General features: G+C 35.0%; 3 protein-coding genes across 5 annotated transcripts; all 3 read right to left on the reverse strand.

Moving 5' to 3' along the window:
• Positions 1–1119: 1119 nt before the first annotated feature.
• On the reverse strand, positions 1120–2771 carry LOC108993382. The gene is made up of 4 exons (XM_018968276.2): positions 2580–2771; positions 2201–2337; positions 1597–1854; positions 1120–1468 (listed from the first exon to the last, which is right to left on the reverse strand). The coding sequence occupies exons 1-4, from the start codon at positions 2698–2700 to the stop codon at positions 1298–1300; spliced, it is 687 nt and encodes a 228-aa protein (XP_018823821.1). The 5' UTR covers positions 2701–2771; the 3' UTR covers positions 1120–1297.
• A 1151-nt stretch (positions 2772–3922) lies between these two features.
• LOC108993388 (DDB1- and CUL4-associated factor 8-like) lies at positions 3923–8274 on the reverse strand. Of its 3 annotated transcripts, none has more exons than XM_035684894.1 (6): positions 8088–8274; positions 7884–7997; positions 6817–7068; positions 5945–6088; positions 4778–5533; positions 3923–4360 (listed from the first exon to the last, which is right to left on the reverse strand). In XM_035684894.1, exons 2-6 carry the CDS (start codon positions 7992–7994, stop codon positions 4139–4141), a joined length of 1485 nt encoding a protein of 494 aa, XP_035540787.1. In that variant the 5' UTR covers positions 7995–7997; positions 8088–8274; the 3' UTR covers positions 3923–4138. The 3 variants fall into 3 exon arrangements, with proteins under 3 accessions (XP_035540787.1, XP_035540789.1, XP_035540788.1); XM_035684896.1 differs by having other exon boundaries at positions 8148–8265; XM_035684895.1 differs by having other exon boundaries at positions 8080–8251.
• A 3366-nt stretch (positions 8275–11640) lies between these two features.
• LOC109016680 (mechanosensitive ion channel protein 6-like) lies at positions 11641–16008 on the reverse strand. Its single transcript, XM_018999069.2, has 5 exons — positions 14025–16008; positions 13440–13563; positions 12568–12861; positions 12263–12465; positions 11641–12159 (listed from the first exon to the last, which is right to left on the reverse strand). Exons 1-5 carry the CDS (start codon positions 15908–15910, stop codon positions 11874–11876), a joined length of 2793 nt encoding a protein of 930 aa, XP_018854614.1. The 5' UTR covers positions 15911–16008; the 3' UTR covers positions 11641–11873.
• Positions 16009–20660: the final 4652 nt, after the last annotated feature.

Genomic DNA, 20660 nt, shown 5'->3' on the forward strand with positions numbered 1-20660 from the left:
TTCCCCCATGGCTTTCTTTGGGTATGGCTAAATTTAAGGCTTGAGTTTAGGGCCTTGTTTCTGCGCTTGTATCTCAGGGTTTACTTTCTCAGAGGAATGGAATTGTGAAGATATATGTGGATAGGACCATGCATTTCCAATCCCCACCCCAATTCTCCCCTTCCACTTACCTTATCTTTCCTTCGTGGTAGTTTTCACTTTGTCTACGGATTGCAATGGAGTAAAATATCTAAGCTGAAAAATGGGAGGAAAGCCAGTCTGGATCATTGGACTAGCCTGCACTTCCATGAAGAAAGATAGCTATAACCAAGAGAAAGATGAGAAACTCCCTTGGATAGGACCATGCATTTCCAATCCCCACCCCAATTCTCCCCTTCCACTTACCTTATCTTTCCCTCGTGGTAGTTTTCACTTTGTCCAAGGATTGCAATGGAGTAAAATATCTTAGCTGAAAAATGGGAGGAAAGCCAGTCTGGATCATTGAACTAGCCTGCTCTTCCGTGAAGAAAGATGGCTAAAACCAAGAGAAAGATGAGAAACTCTCTTCAAAAACTGAGTTGTGAATTGCTCAATTTTCATCCAGTGTCTTTTGGGTCAGAAAACAGCATTTGAAGAGAATCAAGTAGAAAACAATCGCCAGATGGCTATAACGAAGAGAAAGATAAGAAACTCTCTTCAAAAACTGAGTTGTGAATTGCTCAATTTTCATCCAGTGTCTCTTGGGTCAGAAAACAGCATTTTACCATCACAAAAATGGAATTGGTATTGGGTTCAGTGGCAAGCAACAAGACATTTACTTGGGCCATTAGGCCGCCAATTGGTTTTCCGGCTAACAGAAGAATTTAGAGCTGAACAATCGCCTGATGGGTTTGAACTTTGAAGGATGAATAAGAGAAAAGAATCAAGGTCTAAATAAATCCCCCATCCCCACCCAACCCCCCAACAAAAAAAGGAAATTCCATAAGCCAGTACATTCCTCAGCATGTACTGGGAAGATTGCAAGGGTCATCGTATTGGGAAATTGAAAAAAGGATAGGAGATGATGATAGCAATCTAGGATTGCGTAACATTTAATTCATCCCCAAAAAAAACAAAGAAACAAGAGAGTTACAAGGCGAATGCGCAATCCTTAATATAAATACATATATTATTAACCCCAGAATACAACCCAGCCATCAGATACTGAATTGGAAAAAATGAGTCTCTACAGAATAACCTCAAGAATATATATGCCAATCAAACTAAGATCCCACTAGACCGGTCAGAATATACATACTCTATAAATGGACCAACCAGCTCACTGGATAGGAAATATGTCATTATCGCCACTTTCCGTGTCCAGATATTTGAAGTTAACATTATCCCAGCCATGACCCCTATAATCAAAGCCTGGGCTGAGATAGCATTTCATGTCCTGAAACAGGTTCAAATTATCCACGAGCTTATGAAATGCGTTGCACCCACAACACTACAAAACAAAAATGAAGTATCCTTAGTCGTTAAAGTCACCTCAATAGCATTTATCAATGAGATAGGTACTCAAATTAATAAAGCATCAACAAGAATATATTATATAACCTTTCTGCTATTAATTACCTGCACAAATACAGTGCCATCAGTATAAGCATGGGGATTAATGGCCCGTGTTGTCCTCTGCCTACAAATGTTACAAGTAAAAGATACAAGCATTCTTCGGCGAGGTGATTTAGTGAACAGAGACCATGGGAAAGTGGAGACATTCTCGGTGCCCGTGCTACTCGCAATCCCAGCAGGAACTGAAGGACCTTCCATACCTGAACCAGTGGTCCAACCTCTCCCGGTAGCTGCGTTCAGCACTAATCCCATTGCCATATCCTATTAGGAAAAATATATATATATATATATATATATATATTGGTTTAGAGAAAAAGTAAATGAAAGAAGATTGGTTTCTGTGAAGCGTCAAGGAAACTAAAAAACACGATGGTTCTTCTAATTTTTTTTGTTTTAAATTACATTACCTAGGAGCTAAAAGATTAATTGATATCTTAACTACAACAAATTGGGTTCAGTCAGGAAATCGCGACAAAATAAAAGATCATTTCCTTATGTTTGGCTCAATTTTCTAAGGACCAAAACATAAATTAAAAAAAAAATCATTTTGCATGAGTGCGCGCGCGCGTGTGTGTGTGAGAGAGAGGGAGAGAGAGAGAGAGAGAACCTTTGAGAGAGGGGAAAGGGAGAGATGGCGATTACTGAGAATTGGAAAACTGTTGATGTCCTTGGAATTGGACTGAGGATTGTTTGATGCGATGTCCTTCGAATTGGACTGAGGACCGTTTGGCTCAGGATCGTTCCCTGGAATCAAAATATTATTAGTCCCATCTTAAGCAAAATATGAATTATTAGAAATGAAAGGGCCTAAGTCGGTTGCTGAGAAACAGTACGAAACCGAATAAGAAAATATGAAGCTCCCCAGACTCAATAATTTATCCAATCAAAGTTTCCGTTTTAGACGTTTTCTGAGGAGCCAAAAGGAGGCCGAGAAAAAAAGGAGAAAGAGAATAAGAAAAAAATGAGAAAAAAATAAGAATTACTACCTTTGGAGGCGAAAGGGAACTGAAATGACCTCGAAGGAGGAGTCCGTCTGGGAGAGAAATTGGAAAAAGGAGAAGACGAGGACATGAAAGTAACAGAGGAGGAGCTCATGAGGGTTTCCATGGAATCGAGAGAGACGGAGACAGATGACTCAATGAATCGGTCGGACTCGGTCGCCTTTGATACCACCTACGCTTCTGCGTCGAAAAATATCAGAGTATATATATCTCGGAGACCTGAGATGGATTGGGCCCCTTCCGTCCAATCTGTGCCATTTAAAGCTCTGTTCAGCTTGGCCCATTTTTTGGGGCCCGACTTGCTTACAACCAAATGCATAACCCTATTTGCATTAGAGAAATCGTACAATTAAACCTTACACTATACGCTACATCTAATTAATTAATATGTAGTTTGTCATTTATTTTACTTTTATTTAAACATATATATTTATCTTTTAAATAAAAAATACACATATTTAAGCATGAAAATAGAATGACAAAAATGACAATTCACATATTAATTAGGTAGAGATGTGTAGTGTAAGCCTTCTTTATAGAATTTTTCTTTTCGTTATATTAATTGTACACGTCTCTTATACTGATTATTCATTAATTTATTTTATGTGATTTTAAGTCTTATAACTCAGTTATATATAATTTATATGGTTATACGAAGTAACTATCATTTGTTTTTTACTTTCAAAACTTGCAAAGTCTCAATTTGCATCTTAAACTATTTATATTCTAGGCTCTGTTTGGATACAGAAACACTCTCAATCCATCTCATTTCATTTCATCTTATCATTATAATTTTTTCAAATTCTCATACAAAATATAATAAATAATTCATATAAAATCATCTCATCTCATCTCACTATCCAAACGAGTCAATTTACAACATTTACTGAAATGAGGCCATTATAATTTATTACGTGACTAGTTTCTAGTTCATCTAAACATCCATATCCAAAACTAAAAATATCTCTACAGCTTTTATTTTTTTTCAACTTTGCACTCCAAATAATACGCAACAGTTTTTTAAACAATCACCTTAATCAGATAACGGTACATCTCAATTCAATAGGTTAAATTAATAAGGGCTATTTTAAAAAGAACAGGATAATCGTATAATCAAGGAAGTGCAGATGTTAATTTCTTCGTTTTTTGGTTTACCCAACCTTCCTTTTTTTTCATGTGCTGGCAGTACATTATCGTTGTGATTGATGGACAATGCTCGCTTATTTTAGTGAAATAACAGTGAGATGATGATGTATCCAGCGGAACCTAGAAGAAGGTGACTCGGAGCCTAGAAGAATCCAACATACGAGTAATTAAAGGGAATCATCTGAGCAAGAAAAAAGTAGGTAAATCAATATCTGACATAAATAAGCAACTTATACCGCATTTACAAAGAGTGTGAGAAAAACAAAAGCATTAAGGAATGATGGAGAAGTTGATATGGGAAATAACTAGTGGATATGAAAACCCAAAACAGTTTTACTTAAACCCTATGTTATGTACAAGCCAACCATTTTTCATGGCCAAAAGATTTCTCCAGCATCTCAATAAAACAAGTCATCCTGGCTGATGGTATCTCCTTCATTATCTGAAGAAGCATCGCTATTGGCATTGAATGTCATAATTAGGTCCAAAAGTTCCCGACGCGCATCCGAAGTTTCTCCACTGCGACCAGGGCTTGTCCTCTGCCTTTGCAGAGAAAATAGTTGCAACATCAAATCATCAGGCGAAGCTATACGATACATCCAGCCCCTGGCCTTGGGTTTCTGCTTAAATCAAAACCATCATCAACAATCATCACAACCACAAATAAAATTATCATTATTATTGCTACCAATAGCAGCATCAATGCAATAGCCATCAATCATTACCATCAAACCAGTCACAGCAATCCTCGACACCGTTGTCATTTTTAATATCGTCGTCATCGTCATCACCATATACTTCATCGTCATAGAACCTTTGATCATCTTAGTACATGATTATCTAGAGTATTTTTCTTCTACTAGCTAGGTGTTTCTCGTATGGTACCGTACTTGGGTTGCACCATTGGGCTTATTAATAAAAATATTCTTTTAAAAAATTGAGGTTTAAAGTTTTTGTCCAAACCAATCAAGCCAAATACAATGGGAAAATATCAAGCTTTTGGGTTTAAATTATACACTCAAAACTGTAAAGCATACCTCTTCAATGTTTGTAGGCAAAGTAGCTCTCTCAAGGGCCTTCGGGGTCCATATTTTTATGTCACTTTCAATTCCACTGCTTGCAAGTACCATGGTATGAGGATGACACTCAATACAGTTTACAACAGTCTTATCCGCTTCCATGACACGAATGAGCTCCCCACCTTTTTTCTTCCATATGAATATCCGGCCACAGTCTGATCCACTCACAACATACTCACAATTAGGCCCAAAGAAGTTCACACCTTTCACTGTCTCACAGTTTCTGTGTCCCTTGTAAACTTGGGGAGTACCATTTTCATCGGTCTCCATAGTTGATGGACATGCTGAGAATTGATGATCACCTCCTATTTTGTCACTAGCATCAATGCCCAGAGACACTGGAGAAGCTGGAAGTGGATTAGGTCCCAATCCCATATCCCGTGTAAAGAGATAGATGAATTCATCATTGTATGACACAAGCAGCTCGCTCTGTTCTGAAAAGGCCAAGCCTGTTATTCCAACATGCTCATCACCAATTAAGTGTAGAGGGCAAAAATAGTTTGTGGGTTGACCAAAATCGGTTGATCCATCCCACTTGTATTTGCGGATGTCATAAAGTCGAGTATATTCATCAGAGCCTGCAACTGCAAAGAGATTCGGATTCCTTGGATCAACAGAAATGGCATTCAGAGGGATAACTGACATGTAATTCCTCCTGTCGTCAATAGGTTGGCATGTGAAAAGTTTTGTGGCAGCCTGAGTTCTCAGATCAAACTGTAACAATAATGACAGGGTCACACCGCCATATAACCAAGCAATCATAAATACTAAGGCCAAAATCAAAATATGTGAGAAAAAGGGAGAGGTCGACCAGCAGCATAATGCAAGGGAATGCCAAGGGACTAGCATTTATAACTGCCACCACCAAAGCAGACTGGGAATCAACCAGTCATTTAATATTGAAAAGTAAAGATTATTGGCAAAATCAAGTAAAATCAAAGAAAGGATTGATAGAACAGAGAATTCATTTCCTATTATAAAGCCTCCAAATGAAGCCCATCAAATGGTTTCATCCAACTTTTGCCATACACAGGTGTTTAGGCTTGTCCCAGCGTACATCAATTCTCCAGATAAGTGAGGCTACTATATCAGGGATTAAAGTGGTGAGGGGGAATTATAACTTACATGCTGCACCAAACCATCTTCACCACAGGTATAAAATATATGAGGGCTCCCAGGTTCAATAGCCAGCTTATGAGCTCGTGCTTGATGTTTAGCAAGCAATTTCATTTCCACTCTTCCACATTCCGAAATCTCAGCAAGTCTCACCTAAAATTGATCAGGTGTAGCCCAAGAATTAAAAAAGCTCTGTAGTGAACAAAATAGAGAAAATTCTTAATCTTGATAGCAAAAGATAACAAGGTGAAAACTCTTTTGATAGGAAGAATAATTGACAAGCAGCCGTCATCAAATTGTCATAACAAGATCTCTAATCCACTATCCTGGAGAATGGATATTCATCATATGAAGATTTCCTCTAGAATATTAAGAAAAAACACCAGCAAAAGTTATGGAATGGTCAAGACACCTGACAAAATAATTTGTAGACTAAATTCAATTGCTGGTTCAGTTTATGCATGACGAGAAAGGCATTGGAAGTGTCAAAGTCTTGAATATTCAGACACTAAAAGACAAACACCATCGAATTTCAAAGTTGCAAGTCTAATTCGTTTGCAAAATAGCAATTCAAAACTTTCTCCCAATTGAGCATAACTAGCAAATTTTTTCATAGTAGCAGGATCACTTTATATGTGTTTATATATTGACTGGGAACTTTTTTTCATTAGTCAATATGGGTCTTGAACCTAGAAGTTCACACTCCATCCCACTCACAAGGGAGAACCAGAAGAGAACAAGTCCAAGTCAGGGCTCGTTAGTTGTGGCCTCTAATATCCTTAACTACATTCTAAAAAGATTGTAAACAGCCAATTAATAATTAATTAGTCTCTTATAAAGCTCCACTGCATACTGTAAGTGCTTTGGAACAGATGAAATACCTGCCCGTCTGCAGCACAGGTAACAATGCTTCGGTCATCTGTGTAAGGCATGATCTTTGCTTGAAAAACGTTGTTATTATGACCTGAATGAAACGAAAGCTTGACACGCCCAGTCTCCCAATCCCAGAGTATAACCCGCCTGTCATCAGATCCTGAAACCAGAACGTCACCATCTGCATTGAAACTTACAGTGTTCACACAGCCTCTGTGCTTTTCCAGCTTCCTGTAGATATCAAATCGCCAAACAAGATCCTGGGACATATAAATTCATTTAATTAGACCTTGTACAATATCAAGTCTGCAGAAAAATAAGAGAAGAAGAGTTCAAGACTGACAGACCAGACTAATATAGGAGGAGTAATTATTAGGTACTCCCGGAGTACCGACACGTGGTAGTCTCATCCTATCATAAGATGTCATGTAAATTAAAATTGGTGCTTACTTGAGCAATTTTAATTATATGGCATGTAGTGATACAATAGGAGTACCACGTCTTCCGTAGTCCGGGAGCACTTAATAATTTTTCTATAGGAGTGAGATGTTGGTTTAAACATAGACAAATGAACAAAGCAGTCAAAATATGTCATGCCAAAGCTTATTTCAAAACTTCACCCTCTCTTTCTAGTTTTCTCTGAAAGAAGGGGGGGGGTGGGGGGGGTAATCAGTGAACGAATTTTTGGGTTTTAAGAAAAATTAAGGGAAGTAAAAGAAAAATGTCTTGAACGACAGTCCAAAGCCAACGACTTTGAGCATTTTTCCTCTTATAAACGACGAAATTAATTCATTCTTGATTAAAGGTAACGATCAAAACGCCAAACTGCAGCCCAGTACCACAAATTAAGTACCGATCAGGAGCTCAATACAAATAATATAAATAAAGGAATGCGCATAATCCTGATTGAGAAAGGGAAAATCAACCGAGGTTAAACCAAGCACTAACGAACATATAAACGGAAACACCAAACAGGAATACGAAAAATCTAATTCCCACAACCATAAAGCAATCTTCCAAACGGAACAGAAAATAGTGAACTAAAAACCGGGGATAAGGTTATCCGAAATAGGACCTCGGAGGCGCCGAGGCGGTGGGCGAAGTTCCTGGTGGAGAGTTGGCCGACCTCTCGCTTCCAAACATTGACCACTGCCTTGTCGACGCTGGTTCTCGTTCTCTTATTCATCCTCTGTAGCAATGAATAATCCGATTAAGAAAAAAAAAAAAGGGAATATATATATAAATTATAAGATCAGAGGGGGCGAGTTAGCTGAGAAACTTTAGACTCGGAGAATCGGAGCGAGAGCGGGCGAGGTGTGAGCAGTTCGTTGTTGCTTACGAAGTCATCGGGACGGATCGGTGGATCATTGATTGAACTCTCTCTCTCTCTCTCTCTCTCTCTCTCTCTCTATAAGTCTCTTGAGACGCAGGACGTAAGCGTCCGGAATAAGAGAAATAATCTATCTACAAAGACATTATAAAAAAATAATTTTATAAATTAATGTAATTTAAAGTGATTTATTATATTATAAAATTATTTTTATTATAAAAATTATGCTCTGGAAAAGGTCACCCTCCGTATGCAATTAGATTCCGACGCGTGCTTTAATCAGGCATTGTGATTTTCATTAAAAAGTTTGGTCAGTAAGAACACTCTTATTGGATTAACTAAATTAAAGTATATTTTTGATGAATACAAGATAAATTTAACATTTAACTATTACATTCACATAAGTTTCTACATTGGAATAGCCATTTTTTCATTATATGATAATAAAATAATATAAGATGAATTTAACTTTGACTATTCATATCAAATCTCCAAATTAGATTAGTTATTTATTCATTATATAATAATGAGTAATTAATAATTTTGAAAAATTTTTAATTTTTTTAATTATGAATTTATTTTATTTTATCATATTTTACTATTCATAATATTATATATTAATTAGTAATTATATTTTAATTATATTTTTTCAATTGTCATTTAAAATGGAGAGATAAATAATTTATATTAAATGAGAGAGAAAGAAATAATATAAAATGGATTTGATGAATGAATAGTGTGTTCTAAATTTAGAAATTAATTTAGACTTTACTGTAGCTATATTCCAAATATTTGGAATGAAATATTCTATCCAACCCCCGGTTCCCTGACCGCACGCCGCACTCCTGACGTGCCCGAACCCGGTTCTATCCCACGAGTACTCCACGTCACGGTTTATCAAATAAAAAGTCATTCTTTTTTATTTCTTACCCTTACAGTGGCTCTCGGCAGCAGCAACCCAGTGGAGGAGCCACGCACTCGGTGGATTTAACGTCACTCGGTGCTATACGCCGTGATGGAGCCACCCACGCCTTCCGGAGTGATGGAGACGCACGGGGCTGGCAGATGGTGAGGCCGGCGGCGAAAGGACACCAGCTGGGGGAGTGGAGGAGAGAACGCGGGGGAAGGCGACGACGCAGAACGCGGGGGAAGGGAGACGAAGCAGAACGCGGGGAAGGGAGACGAAGCAGGGCGACGAAGCAGGTAGACGAAGCAGACGAAGCAGACCGCGGGAGACGACGCAGACAGGGCGACGAAGCAGAACGCGGGCGACGCGGGCGACGCGGGAGACGAAGCTTGGAGACGAAGCTTGGAAACGAAGCAGAACGCGGGTCGGGGGGGGGGGAGGAATTGAAATCAAACTAAAAAGATAAACGCACGTTTTCATTAAAAAAAAAAAAATACACGTCGGATGGAGTGCGGTGGATGGGTGAACAGTAGGCACCTGTATAGTAGGAGCTTTGCTACACAACCTCCACCACACTCCACACTCCACACTTTTTTAAATTTTTTAAATTTTTAATATTTTTTTTAAATTTTTTTTTGAGTTTATTCTTTTTAAATTATTTATTCATTATTTATATAATAAATATTTAATAAAAGAAAAAAATAATAAAAATTAAAAATAATGTGGAGTATGGAGGTTGTATGAATAGTAGGAAGTTGAGTAGATTTTTTGTAAATGAAGTGGATGAAAACATGAACATAATGACAACATTGTTATCTGAACAGTAATGACAACATAAATGCAGTGGATGACAACATTTAAATGAAGTGATGCCTGCAGAAAAATAAACTAGAATGTTGCTTCTCTCCCTTTCTGTTTTTTTGTTATCTCATATAATACTAAACATCATATCCTTATTCTATATGATAATAATAAAATATATAATAAATAATTATTTAATAATGATAAATATATCACATCATACTTAATAGAATAAAAATAAAATGATAGTATAGTATATAAAATTTTTCTTGAAAATTATAAAATTCTGCCTAAAATTAGAAGAAGAGCACAATATAACGCAATCTGCTTGAAATTATGATTGAAATTTGGAAAGATGATATTTAAAATAGAGATTCTTAATGGTGAATCGATTTCAGCAATATCTCCATTTATCCATTGTTTTTATTTACTAGTTCTCATTCTCTGCTTCCCCTTTCATTTGTCTCATTTGTTTTTACAATAATTTTTATCTATCTCATCTCATTTAATTATTATAATTTTTTTAAAATTTTAACACAAATAAAAATACACAATTCAAAATTTTTAAATTTTTAAATAAAAATAATATTAAAAATATATATTTTAATAATATTTTTTTCAACTTTTAATTTTTATTTCAACTAATACCGTCTTATCTGCAAAAATAAAGGATAAGCGTTTACCCATGTGTGCCCTCCCTCTTCTTTGGCATAACATTCGCATCTTTTCTACGGTTTCATAATAGAGCTTTGCTATACAACCTCCACCACACTCCACACTCCACACTTTTTTAAATTTTTTAAATTTTTAATATTTTTTTTAAATTTTCTTTTGAGTTTATTCTTTTTAAATTATTTCAAATTTTTTATTCATTATTCATATAATAAATATTTAATAAAAGAAAAAAATAATAAAAATTAAAAATAATGTGAAGTGTGGAAGTTGTGTGAATAGTAGGAGGTTGAGTAGATTTTTTGTTCATAATATACTGCCATGCGAAGTGGGTGAGGATTGATGGGATGATGCAGGGCTAGTACCATTCTCTCAACATGATTGAGTTTCAACTTAGCTAATAAAACCGAGGGTGAGTTCTACGTAGACTCATGTTGTAGAGAGGCCAATTCAGCAGATTACTTTCCCAACGTAGCCTGGCTACTCAAGTCTATTTGAATTTTATCTCATTTTATTTTATTATTATAATTTTTTTTTAATTCTCACATAAAATATAATAAACAATTCAATTTTTTTAATTTTCAAAATAATAATACTATTAAAAAATAATATTCTAATAATATTTTATTCAATTTTCAACTCAATTCATCTCAACTCATTATCTAAATGACATCTCAATATTATGAAACAAATTGAACGTCCTTAGTTTGGATACACAAAGCATATAATTTTATCTCATTATTACAACTTTTATAAACTCTCACACAAAATATAATAAATAATTCAACTTTTTCAAATTTTAAAATAAAAATTATATTAAAAAATTATATTCTAATAATATTTTATTCAATTTTTAATAAAACATCTTATATCATTTGAACTGTGTAACCAAATGAAGTCTAGTCTAAGCGGGCTAGCTTTATGGGGGAGTCATAACAGAAGAACATGTATCTTGGGGTAATGCTAGCTCAAGTTTAAGTTCGAATCCTCTTTGTACCATCAGCCAAAAGCTGTAATGCCTTTTGCGCAAGAACATAGATCCTCTGCCTGTCCACTCCAATGCGAACTTGGAACAGCAATAGCATAATCTATCCACTAGAACAGTACCACGACAAAATCAAATCTTGAACAACCGGTACGTGTATACATTTAAATTTCAAATTGTTCTAGTTCAATGTTGTTCTGTTCAAAGGCTCGAACCTTCGAATGAGATTAACTAACTAAACAGCATCATACACAAAATCACCTCTCCATTCTCCAGAAAATATCATACTCTATGAAAATAAAGCCTTCGAGGGTGCATCCCCCAAAGAGGTCATAAGCAGCTCATGGACATCCACTTAGTAGGAAAAACTTCATTTTTCACTCGTCCAGGTAGAGGGAAGTCGGGTAGAATTCACAGGAGGCATGGTGCGGACGTTGATGTCAAGAGGCAACAGGCGGTATTGAATGTCAAGCTCACGGAAAACCTTAACCATCTCTTCAACCAAAAGGGATCTCCTTGCCCACTTTTCTCCCATGTCTTGATGGTTCATTGTGTGTGTCAGCCATACAGCTATCTTCAGCCTGTTTAACCCTTCCACATCCTTGAATATAAACATAGGTGCAGGATACCAGTGCTCCTTCTTGTTCTCAATATAACTGCGGGCGGCCATAAAGGGAGAGAAAAACCATCATATTAGACACTTATCGGCTTATATATACACAATGTAAAGCAAGCAAGTAGTTATCTTCCTGTACATACCTTATAATTCTCTGTTTCATGATTGCAATCGTATCTGCCGGAGTTGATATATGGAGACAGAATTCAACAGCATCTCCCATGTCAGGACTGCGGTAGAAGTTATTGATGGGCTTAGTAGAAAGAACACTGTTTGGGTAGACAATCTTCGTGTTGTCGTATCTCAGAAACACGGTAGTCAATATGTTCATTTCTTCTACAACCATCTGATTTTTTTTTTTAAAAAAGAAAGAATAAAAGATTAGGCCCCCAGTTATGAAATGGCCAAAAAGATGGAAAAATTAAACAAATTAGGGATGCAAAATTACCTGAACTCCTTCAATTTCACACCTGTCTCCCACATCAAATGGGTGAATTACAAATAAGAAGATGATTGCTTCAAATATCGTCTTGCAGGTGTTACCAAAAATAAATGCAACAAGGAGGAGCTGAGAGCTTACAAAGACCAGAAATTTGGTGGTCGCAATTCCCAGAATCAGAAGCGAAATAACTAACATAACGATGCCAACTAAAATGTTCACAACTCGATGAAGTTTGTTTACGGCTGTTTTGGTATCATTTAATGTCAAAGCGAGTGCTCTCCGCTCTCTGAAGGCATTCACCTGGAATGATCAAATGCATTACATTACCGTTATAACTACCAAGTAAAACACAAACACATCTATCAAATCATGATGAAAATTCATAGAAGTGCATCAACAAAATTTGAAGGACTTTAAATATGGTGCTTAAATGAAATCCTTCTTTGCGGGTGCCCACGATGGCATAGACAAAATCATCATATATATGCGCAACACCAATTCTCTAATCAATTGTATACAGACGGGGCTTAAAATTGAGTGTATCCCATGTTTAAAACTGCTGTGATCAGCTATAGATTATGATCCAGACCCAACAATTGTGGTTGCAGTTTTCATTCTGATCACTATCAAGCTTGCATGCAGACGCATGCCCACACCCATTTGAAACTAGGTTTGGATCTGAGTTCACTAGTACCTAAACCTTGCTTGAAACATAAATGGTAAGATATTTGTACAAAGTAGCATGAAGGGTAGCGCGCAAATGTTAACATTCATCTAGATAAAACTTAAAACGTGGTAAAGAATGCTGCTTCTAACTTATCCTGTATTGTGAAAAGGAGGGCCTTTAAAAATAAAACCATCTGTTGCCCAATCCTTACCACCCAGTTCTTCAAGGATGATTTGCTGATTCTCCTTGTCTCAGATGCTCCTTCAAAGAGACTCATGGTTTTCAAAGCCTCATCTTCTCGCAAGAATCGCATCAAGTCTTCCAGGCCGATGTACCTGACGAAGAAATTTTAATGGAGATTGATTATCAAGTAAACAAGTAAAACTAGGACCACATGCAACACAAATCGCATTATCTGGACTTGTCAATAAAGGGTCTGAAGTTGTCGTATAGTATGTGTGGCAACATATTACAAGCTAATTACCAGCGGTCCAGCAGGATGGCTCTTCTATGAAATAGGTATTCTCAAAACATGATTAAAATAACAAGCATGAATTTTATTTAAAAAACACAAAAGAGCGATGTGAACAAGAAACCAACGCACAAATCCTTCCTTATCTGGAAACAACTAGTAATAAGTTAACCACAAAAGTTCAAGTGCATTCAACGAAGCAAAAGTGATGCAAAATTATAATTAAAAGTTCCAATCAAACTATTAAAAAGGGCACTTCACTTAACCATACATAGGCACAATAGTAAGATAGATTGTCAAAGGAATAAGTCAGTAAGGACTTACTTAGCCCCATGCCTAGCGACATTTTGAAATATCTGCTTCGCTGCTGCTTTTGCCTCGACTTCACTCCTAATCTGTGTACTAGACTCATCCTCATTTGTGGCATCCAATAGCTGCTCATCCAGGGTCGTAAGAGTCCCATACCGAACAATCCTCATCAGCCTCTTCATATTCCACGCTGACACATTCTTCGGATTCAACCTATGCAAGTGATCAATGGTTATCCCCTGATCATCTCCCTTCTTCGACATTAGCCGTGATAGCTTCCCGCTTTTCAGTCGAGGGCTACTCTGCAGCACTCCACTCCCTATAACCCTTCCGCTCTTTGTTGGTGGGAAAGCAGCTGCCTTGAGATCAGGGGGCACACTAGCACCAGCGTTCTGTAGCTTCCTGACCTCATCGGCAAGCCTTGCCTCCTCCTCCTCCGCATTCTGTATCTCAATCAATGGCGGCCCTGAAAGCGTCTCAATCACATACTGATTAAACAAAGACTCCTGAATCCTGTCAAAATAGGTGCTGACATGGAAAGAAGAAGCCAGAACTTTGACCATAACGGTTTTCACCAACCAAACCAAGGTACCCAGCAACAAACACACAAACACCTTTGTCACATACGTAAGCTTATCACTCTTGGTTTCCCTCTCAACCTTCTTATCGAACAAAAAATGCCAAGCTATCAAAACAAGTCCCAACCATAGGCAATTCTGCACGGCATTCCGAACACCATAAACAAAATAAAGCACCCTTTTACGTAAAACGAAATTTCTTTCTATAAAGAACACTATGATCCTAATACCCCACCCAGACACCAACCTCCCACAGATCAAAACCAAGATCAGAACTTCCCATTTCCATAGCTTGAGCTTCCACAGGTTCTTGTCCCTCAGATAGGGAATAGAAAGAGAGCAAATCAAAGCCGCGATTATCAAAACCAAACTCACAAATTCCAAAACAATCAGAGCGCTCAGCTTCGCTTTCCTATATTCGCCAGGCAAGTCCTCCTCCCAGAAGGGATCATCTTCGTCCTCGTCCAAAGTCTTCGGAAGTAAACCTGACCGGAGCTGGCCCGACCTGGGAACCCGGCCCGATCGCCTATCCGGCTCGTCCGGTGGCTCCATCAGCCTGGACTTTGTCTTCGCTCTCAACAAGCTCGACTTTCTCTGAGCAGATGAGTTTGATGTACACCTCACCACCTCATCGCCCGAATTCCCCGACCCACTGCCGCGACATTTTTGCGGTGATGATTGTTGCCCTTCGTCGAAAGACCGTTCCTTGTAACGACGTCGCACCGAATCGTTTGCTGTCTCAACCCCAGCATTTGAGGGCTGGAAGGAGACCTTGAGCTCCTTGGACTCTGACACCGGAGGTAGGTTCGGGTTCCGAGGGTCGGCACGGAGCTCATCCATTTCCAAATCCACGTCCAGGGACGTATCGCCTGACGCCCTCTGTTTGTGCAGAAACTGTGCAATCAGCTTCGACGGCGGGTCCTCCGCCCCCTGCCCACGTCTCGGGAAATCAAAATCCACAGCATTCCCATTTTTCAAGGTGTTCTCACTAACCACATTGTTTCCAACGTTGTTGCTGTCGCCGTCGTCTGTCCAGAAGTCATAGCTGGACTCCCTCCAAATCTTGTTGTTGCCGTTGTTATTACTGTTGGCCACCACATCTGGACTGATGAAATCTCCCTCGTCGATTTTCACGATGACTTCTCGGCGGTCGGAGCGATCAACGGCACTCATAAATTGGTGATGATGATCTTCTGATTCGTGGTCGACGAGGATGGGAAGCTTCTCGTGGGCAAACTCGTCAGTGCCTCGTCCAGCAGAAATCTTCTGGAGGTGCTTATAAGAACCATGTGATTTGAACGATTTCTTTCGAGCGAAATCCATAATCTATTGCTGTAAGAAAAACATATTATGCCCTATTCCCTCTCCCTCTCCCTCTCTCTCTCTCTCTCTCTCTCTCTATATAAATATTTGAAACTTTTTAAGTGGGGGATGTTAGGAAAGTTGGTGATTTTCCTGGGGTTTGCACGGAAATCTAGTTGACGCGTGTACTCTGTGAGTAGCGAGTACAATTAAACAATGTCAAATTTTGAGGAGAAATGCGTTTTGGGCTCCGGTTGATTTTCATCGATTTCTTTTTTTATTTGTTTTTTAGTTTCTATTAAGAAAATATATAATATTATAAATTTTTCTTTTAAATATTTGAAAATGTTAAAAAAATGTGAAAAGGAAATAAAAAAATTTTAAAATTTTTTTCACATTATTTTTATAACACTTTTAAATATATTTTTTTAAATTTACAATATTATTAAAAAATATTTTTTTAATCACTAAATTAAAAAAATTAAAAAGAAAATCGGAAAAAATAACGATAGCCCGCTAGCATTTTTCAATTACGAGAGGGTGAGAGAGAGACCGTGTAGTCCTGCAAGAACAGAGCAATCTGTGGTGCGGAGGACCAAATTCGAAACAGAGGGCTAGGTGGCGCAGTGTGCATGGTTTCGGTCGGCAACCCAATCAAAACAGTTAAAAGTTAAATTCACTCAAAATTTAACTATTAAATCATAAAATATAATCGTATTAAAATAGCTAAATATTTAGAATTTAACTACAATCACTTCTAAAATTATTTTTAAATTTGAAAGGAATTATTCATTCATTAAATATATTTTATATTAATTATTTCTCTCTCTATTTTAAATAACAATTGAAAAAATATAATTAAAATACAATTACTAATTAATATATAATATTATGAATAATAAAATAAAATAAATTTATAATTAAAAAAATTAAAAAATTTTCAAAATTATTAATTACTCATTACTATATAATGAATAAATGGATAATCTAATATGGAGATTTGATGTGAATAGTCAAATTTAAATTTATTTTATATTATTTTATTGTCATATAATGAAAAAATAACTATTCCAATATAGAAACTTATGTGAATGTAATAACTAAATGCTAAATTCATCTTATATTCATTAAAAATATATTTTAACTTTAGCTAATCCAATGAGAATGCTCTCATAGGAGCCGCTACTCTCGTTAGATTAGTTAAAATTTAAATTTATTAAATATTTAATTATTAGAAAATAAAATATATTCATAATAGATTAATTAAATTATAAGTATTTAAAATTTAGTTACAGTGATTTTTAAATTTTTTTTTTAAATTTAAAAGTTATTATACATACGTCAAATATATATTTTATTAATTATTTCTTTTTTTTTTTTCTATCACATATTTTATCACAATTAGTATATTAATTTGAATTAGTAATATATTAATTTAATAAAAATATAATTATTAATTAATATATAATAGGTAGAATAGTAAAATATGATAAAATAAAATAAATTAATTATTAAAAAAATTAAATATTTTTGAAATGATTAGTTATTCATTACTATATAATGAATAAATGTATAATCTAATATTGAGATTTGATGTGAATAATTAAAATCAAATTCATCTTATATTATTTTATTACTATATAATAAAAAAAATAGCTATTCTAATGTAGAGATTTATGTGAATAGAATAGTCAAAAGTCAAATTTTTCTTACATTTATAAAAAATGTCTTTTAACTTTAGTTAATCCAATAAGAGTGTTTAAGAAGAGAGAACTCTAGATTTTCTACTTAAAGACAGAACTGTCACCTTTTTTTAATTTTAATTAAAATATTAATGTTAAATACAAGTTTTATACAAACTTTTTATAAAAAAAATAGGTTTCACTAATAAAAAATAGTTTTTATATTTTTTTAATATGGATTTTACTTTTTTACAATGGCTTATATGAAATTTGTACAATTCATTTTTCATTTTCTGGTTTGGTTATACAAAATTAAATCATCTCATCTCATCTCATATAATCATTATAATTTTTATAAACTTTCATATAAAATATAATAAATAATTCAATTTTTTAAAATTTTAAAATAAAAATAATATTAAAAATTTATATTATAATAATATTTTATTTAAATTTTAACAAAATATATCATTTCATCTTATCTAAACTTTGTAACATAACGAATCCGCACCTAAATGGGTTTTACGAGTAGTAGGGGACTCACTGCTGCTTTCTATGTAGTAAACTTTTATTAATAATACTTCATGCCCAATAAATTTATTAACTAAAATAAATATTTAATTAAAAATCAGTGCAATCCAAAGTACGAACCTATTAATAAAACTTATATCAAAGAATTTAGGACTCAACTTGTTTTAAATAATTTGCATAACTGAACTTGTACATGGAATTATTAGTCAAGAAAATGGTGCAAGAATTTACATATTTGACAACGTGCGTACTAAGCCCATGTTTAAATACAGAAATGATTTTATCTCATCTCATCATATTATTATAAATTTTTTAAATTTATATATAAAATATAATAAAAAATTTAAAATTCAAAATTTTCAAATTTCAAAATAAAAATAATATTAAAATAAACATTTTAATAATATTTTATTTAACTTTTATCTAAAATCATCTCATCTTATTATCTAAGTCCAAATATTAATTATTGTGTACCCTTTTTGGTTGGTATTTTATTCCCACCAAGTAATCTCTATTGCTCGACTAATTAGCTACAGCTATGCAACAAAACTTGTCTTTTTATGCACTTCAACTTTGTATCTAACTTTGATCCTTCTGAACTCGAGACATCAATTTTTTTTTTTTTATTAAAAAGAAACACTCACTCACACTAAATCAAATTTATTAAATAGTAAAAATTAATTAAAATCAAAAGATAAATAAATATAAATTAAAACCTTGAATATAACTGAGAGTAAACGTTACCGTATGTGAAACCTTAGATGGTTTTGAATCGGACAGAGACAAAACGGCTGTATAATTAGGGTTATAATCGAGCTGAGCCGAGCCGGTCTTTGGCTTGCCGAGCTCGGCTCGACTCAAAATACTCTAACTCGAATTTTTTTTTTTATTCTTTTTTCGAGCTTGACTCGATAAGCTAAACTCTCAATTTGAGTTCAAGCTCGAACTCGTCCCACAAACGAGTTCGAGTCAAGCCGAGCCGGTCTTTGGCTTGCCGAGCTCGGCTCGACTCAAAATACTCTAGCTCGAAATTTTTTTTTATTCTTTGTTCGAGCTCGACTCGATAAGTTAAACTCTCAATTTGAGTTCAAACTCGAACTCGTCCCACAAACGAATTCGAGTCGAGCCGAGCAGGAGCTCGAGTCGAATTGTTTATTTTTTGAATAAGATTTAATAATTAATAAATTAAAAAAAAAATCTAATATTGAATTTATACAACTAACAAGTAGAACATTTATTAAATTTTAAAATTTTAAAAAATTTATAAATGATTAATATCTAACTAGTTGATATTTATCCAAAATAACAATATATTATATGCCTACATATATTATTAATACATACACTTAATATGATAGCATATATCTATTTCATATATGGTTCCCACATACTAGTAGATGAAATTATTAAATTTTATTGGCTAATTATTATACAAATTATAAAATATAGTTATGAAGTATATTCACTATATAGACATAAGTAATTCACTATATAGACATAAGTAATTGGATTATATATTATATAATTAATTATAAAAGTGATATGCTTATATTATTAGTTACTACATATATATGTGTGGGTATATATACATAGATGTATATATATATTTATCAATATATGAATGAGTTTTAATCGATTCGAGCATAAACGAGCGAGCCTTAGCTAAGTCGAGTCGAGTTTTGTCGGGTATGTATCATTTACAATTTGAGCGGGTATCTATTTTTACGAACGAGTTTTTTTTTTTTATGAGTCGAGTTCTATTCGAATTTAACCTAGCAAATATCGAACAGACTTTTAAACAAACTGAATCATTTACGAACCTAATCTTGCGTCCATGTTGTTTACTGGCATTACTGCAAACAGCTGGAATGAACGATGGTGTTTTCGGGAACACGCCGGACTTGGCGGAATTGATTGGATTGTGTTTGGTTCCTCTTTGAACTTTAAAGGCTTTAGAGAGATATATCGGAGGGTTAAAGACCGACACGTGTCGATACTATAAAGATGGTTGGGTTTTTTGCCTAACTTTTTTGGTTCAACTTTAGCATTATGGGGTTGGACGTGAGCGTATGTACAACAGTAAGGAACAATATGAAATTGACATATATATATATAAAAGAATGAACACCAAGGCAAGATAGGACAGAAATGGAGGACAAGACAGGGAATGTCTTATTAAATTTCGCTTGCAATTTTTAATCCCTAATTAATTAATATATTAATCGATGGTTCGATGAGCTTCGATCTTATTTGGATAACGTAACGCCTCCTGTGACTTTAAAGTCAACAAAGGCAGAAAAAGAAGACGGATTTGTTTGTTTGTTTGATACTTTGATTGTCATCTATCTGTCTGAGATGGAATTTCACTGTACCAGAAGAGAGAGAACAGAAAAACAAAAAGAAAATGACAGTATTTTTCTTTGCAAGCTATCTTACTGAATCTTTCGCAAGTTTTAATTAGTAAATGAACTATTTTTACTAATCATTCTATGTCCTTGGTTGTTGATTCCCTTGACTGAATTGACGCCTGATAAAAAAGAAAATAGCTCAAGTATCCA

Source organism: Juglans regia, chromosome 13, assembly GCF_001411555.2.
Source record: "Juglans regia cultivar Chandler chromosome 13, Walnut 2.0, whole genome shotgun sequence".
Classification (NCBI taxonomy): domain Eukaryota; kingdom Viridiplantae; phylum Streptophyta; class Magnoliopsida; order Fagales; family Juglandaceae; genus Juglans; species Juglans regia.

What these genes read in the sequence shown, in the direction of transcription:
- LOC108993382 (XM_018968276.2), bottom strand. Translation starts at nt 2,700, where the DNA reads ATGGAAACCCTCATGAGCTCCTCCTCTGTTACTTTCATGTCCTCGTCT. An exon ending in GTTCCCTTTCGCCTCCAAAG is followed by an intron (nt 2,338 to 2,579) that starts GTAGTAATTCTT and finishes TTTTGATTCCAG; the next exon opens with GGAACGATCCTGAGCCAAAC. An exon ending in ATGGCACTGTATTTGTGCAG is followed by an intron (nt 1,469 to 1,596) that starts GTAATTAATAGC and finishes TTTGTTTTGTAG; the next exon opens with TGTTGTGGGTGCAACGCATT.
- LOC108993388 (XM_035684894.1), bottom strand. Translation starts at nt 7,994, where the DNA reads ATGAATAAGAGAACGAGAACCAGCGTCGACAAGGCAGTGGTCAATGTT. An exon ending in ACCGCCTCGGCGCCTCCGAG is followed by an intron (nt 7,069 to 7,883) that starts GTCCTATTTCGG and finishes TATATGTCCCAG; the next exon opens with GATCTTGTTTGGCGATTTGA. An exon ending in TGCCTACAAACATTGAAGAG is followed by an intron (nt 4,361 to 4,777) that starts GTATGCTTTACA and finishes TGATTTAAGCAG; the next exon opens with AAACCCAAGGCCAGGGGCTG.
- LOC109016680 (XM_018999069.2), bottom strand. Translation starts at nt 15,910, where the DNA reads ATGGATTTCGCTCGAAAGAAATCGTTCAAATCACATGGTTCTTATAAG. An exon ending in GTCGCTAGGCATGGGGCTAA is followed by an intron (nt 13,564 to 14,024) that starts GTAAGTCCTTAC and finishes TTTCTTCGTCAG; the next exon opens with GTACATCGGCCTGGAAGACT. An exon ending in CATCCTTGAAGAACTGGGTG is followed by an intron (nt 12,862 to 13,439) that starts GTAAGGATTGGG and finishes TGATCATTCCAG; the next exon opens with GTGAATGCCTTCAGAGAGCG.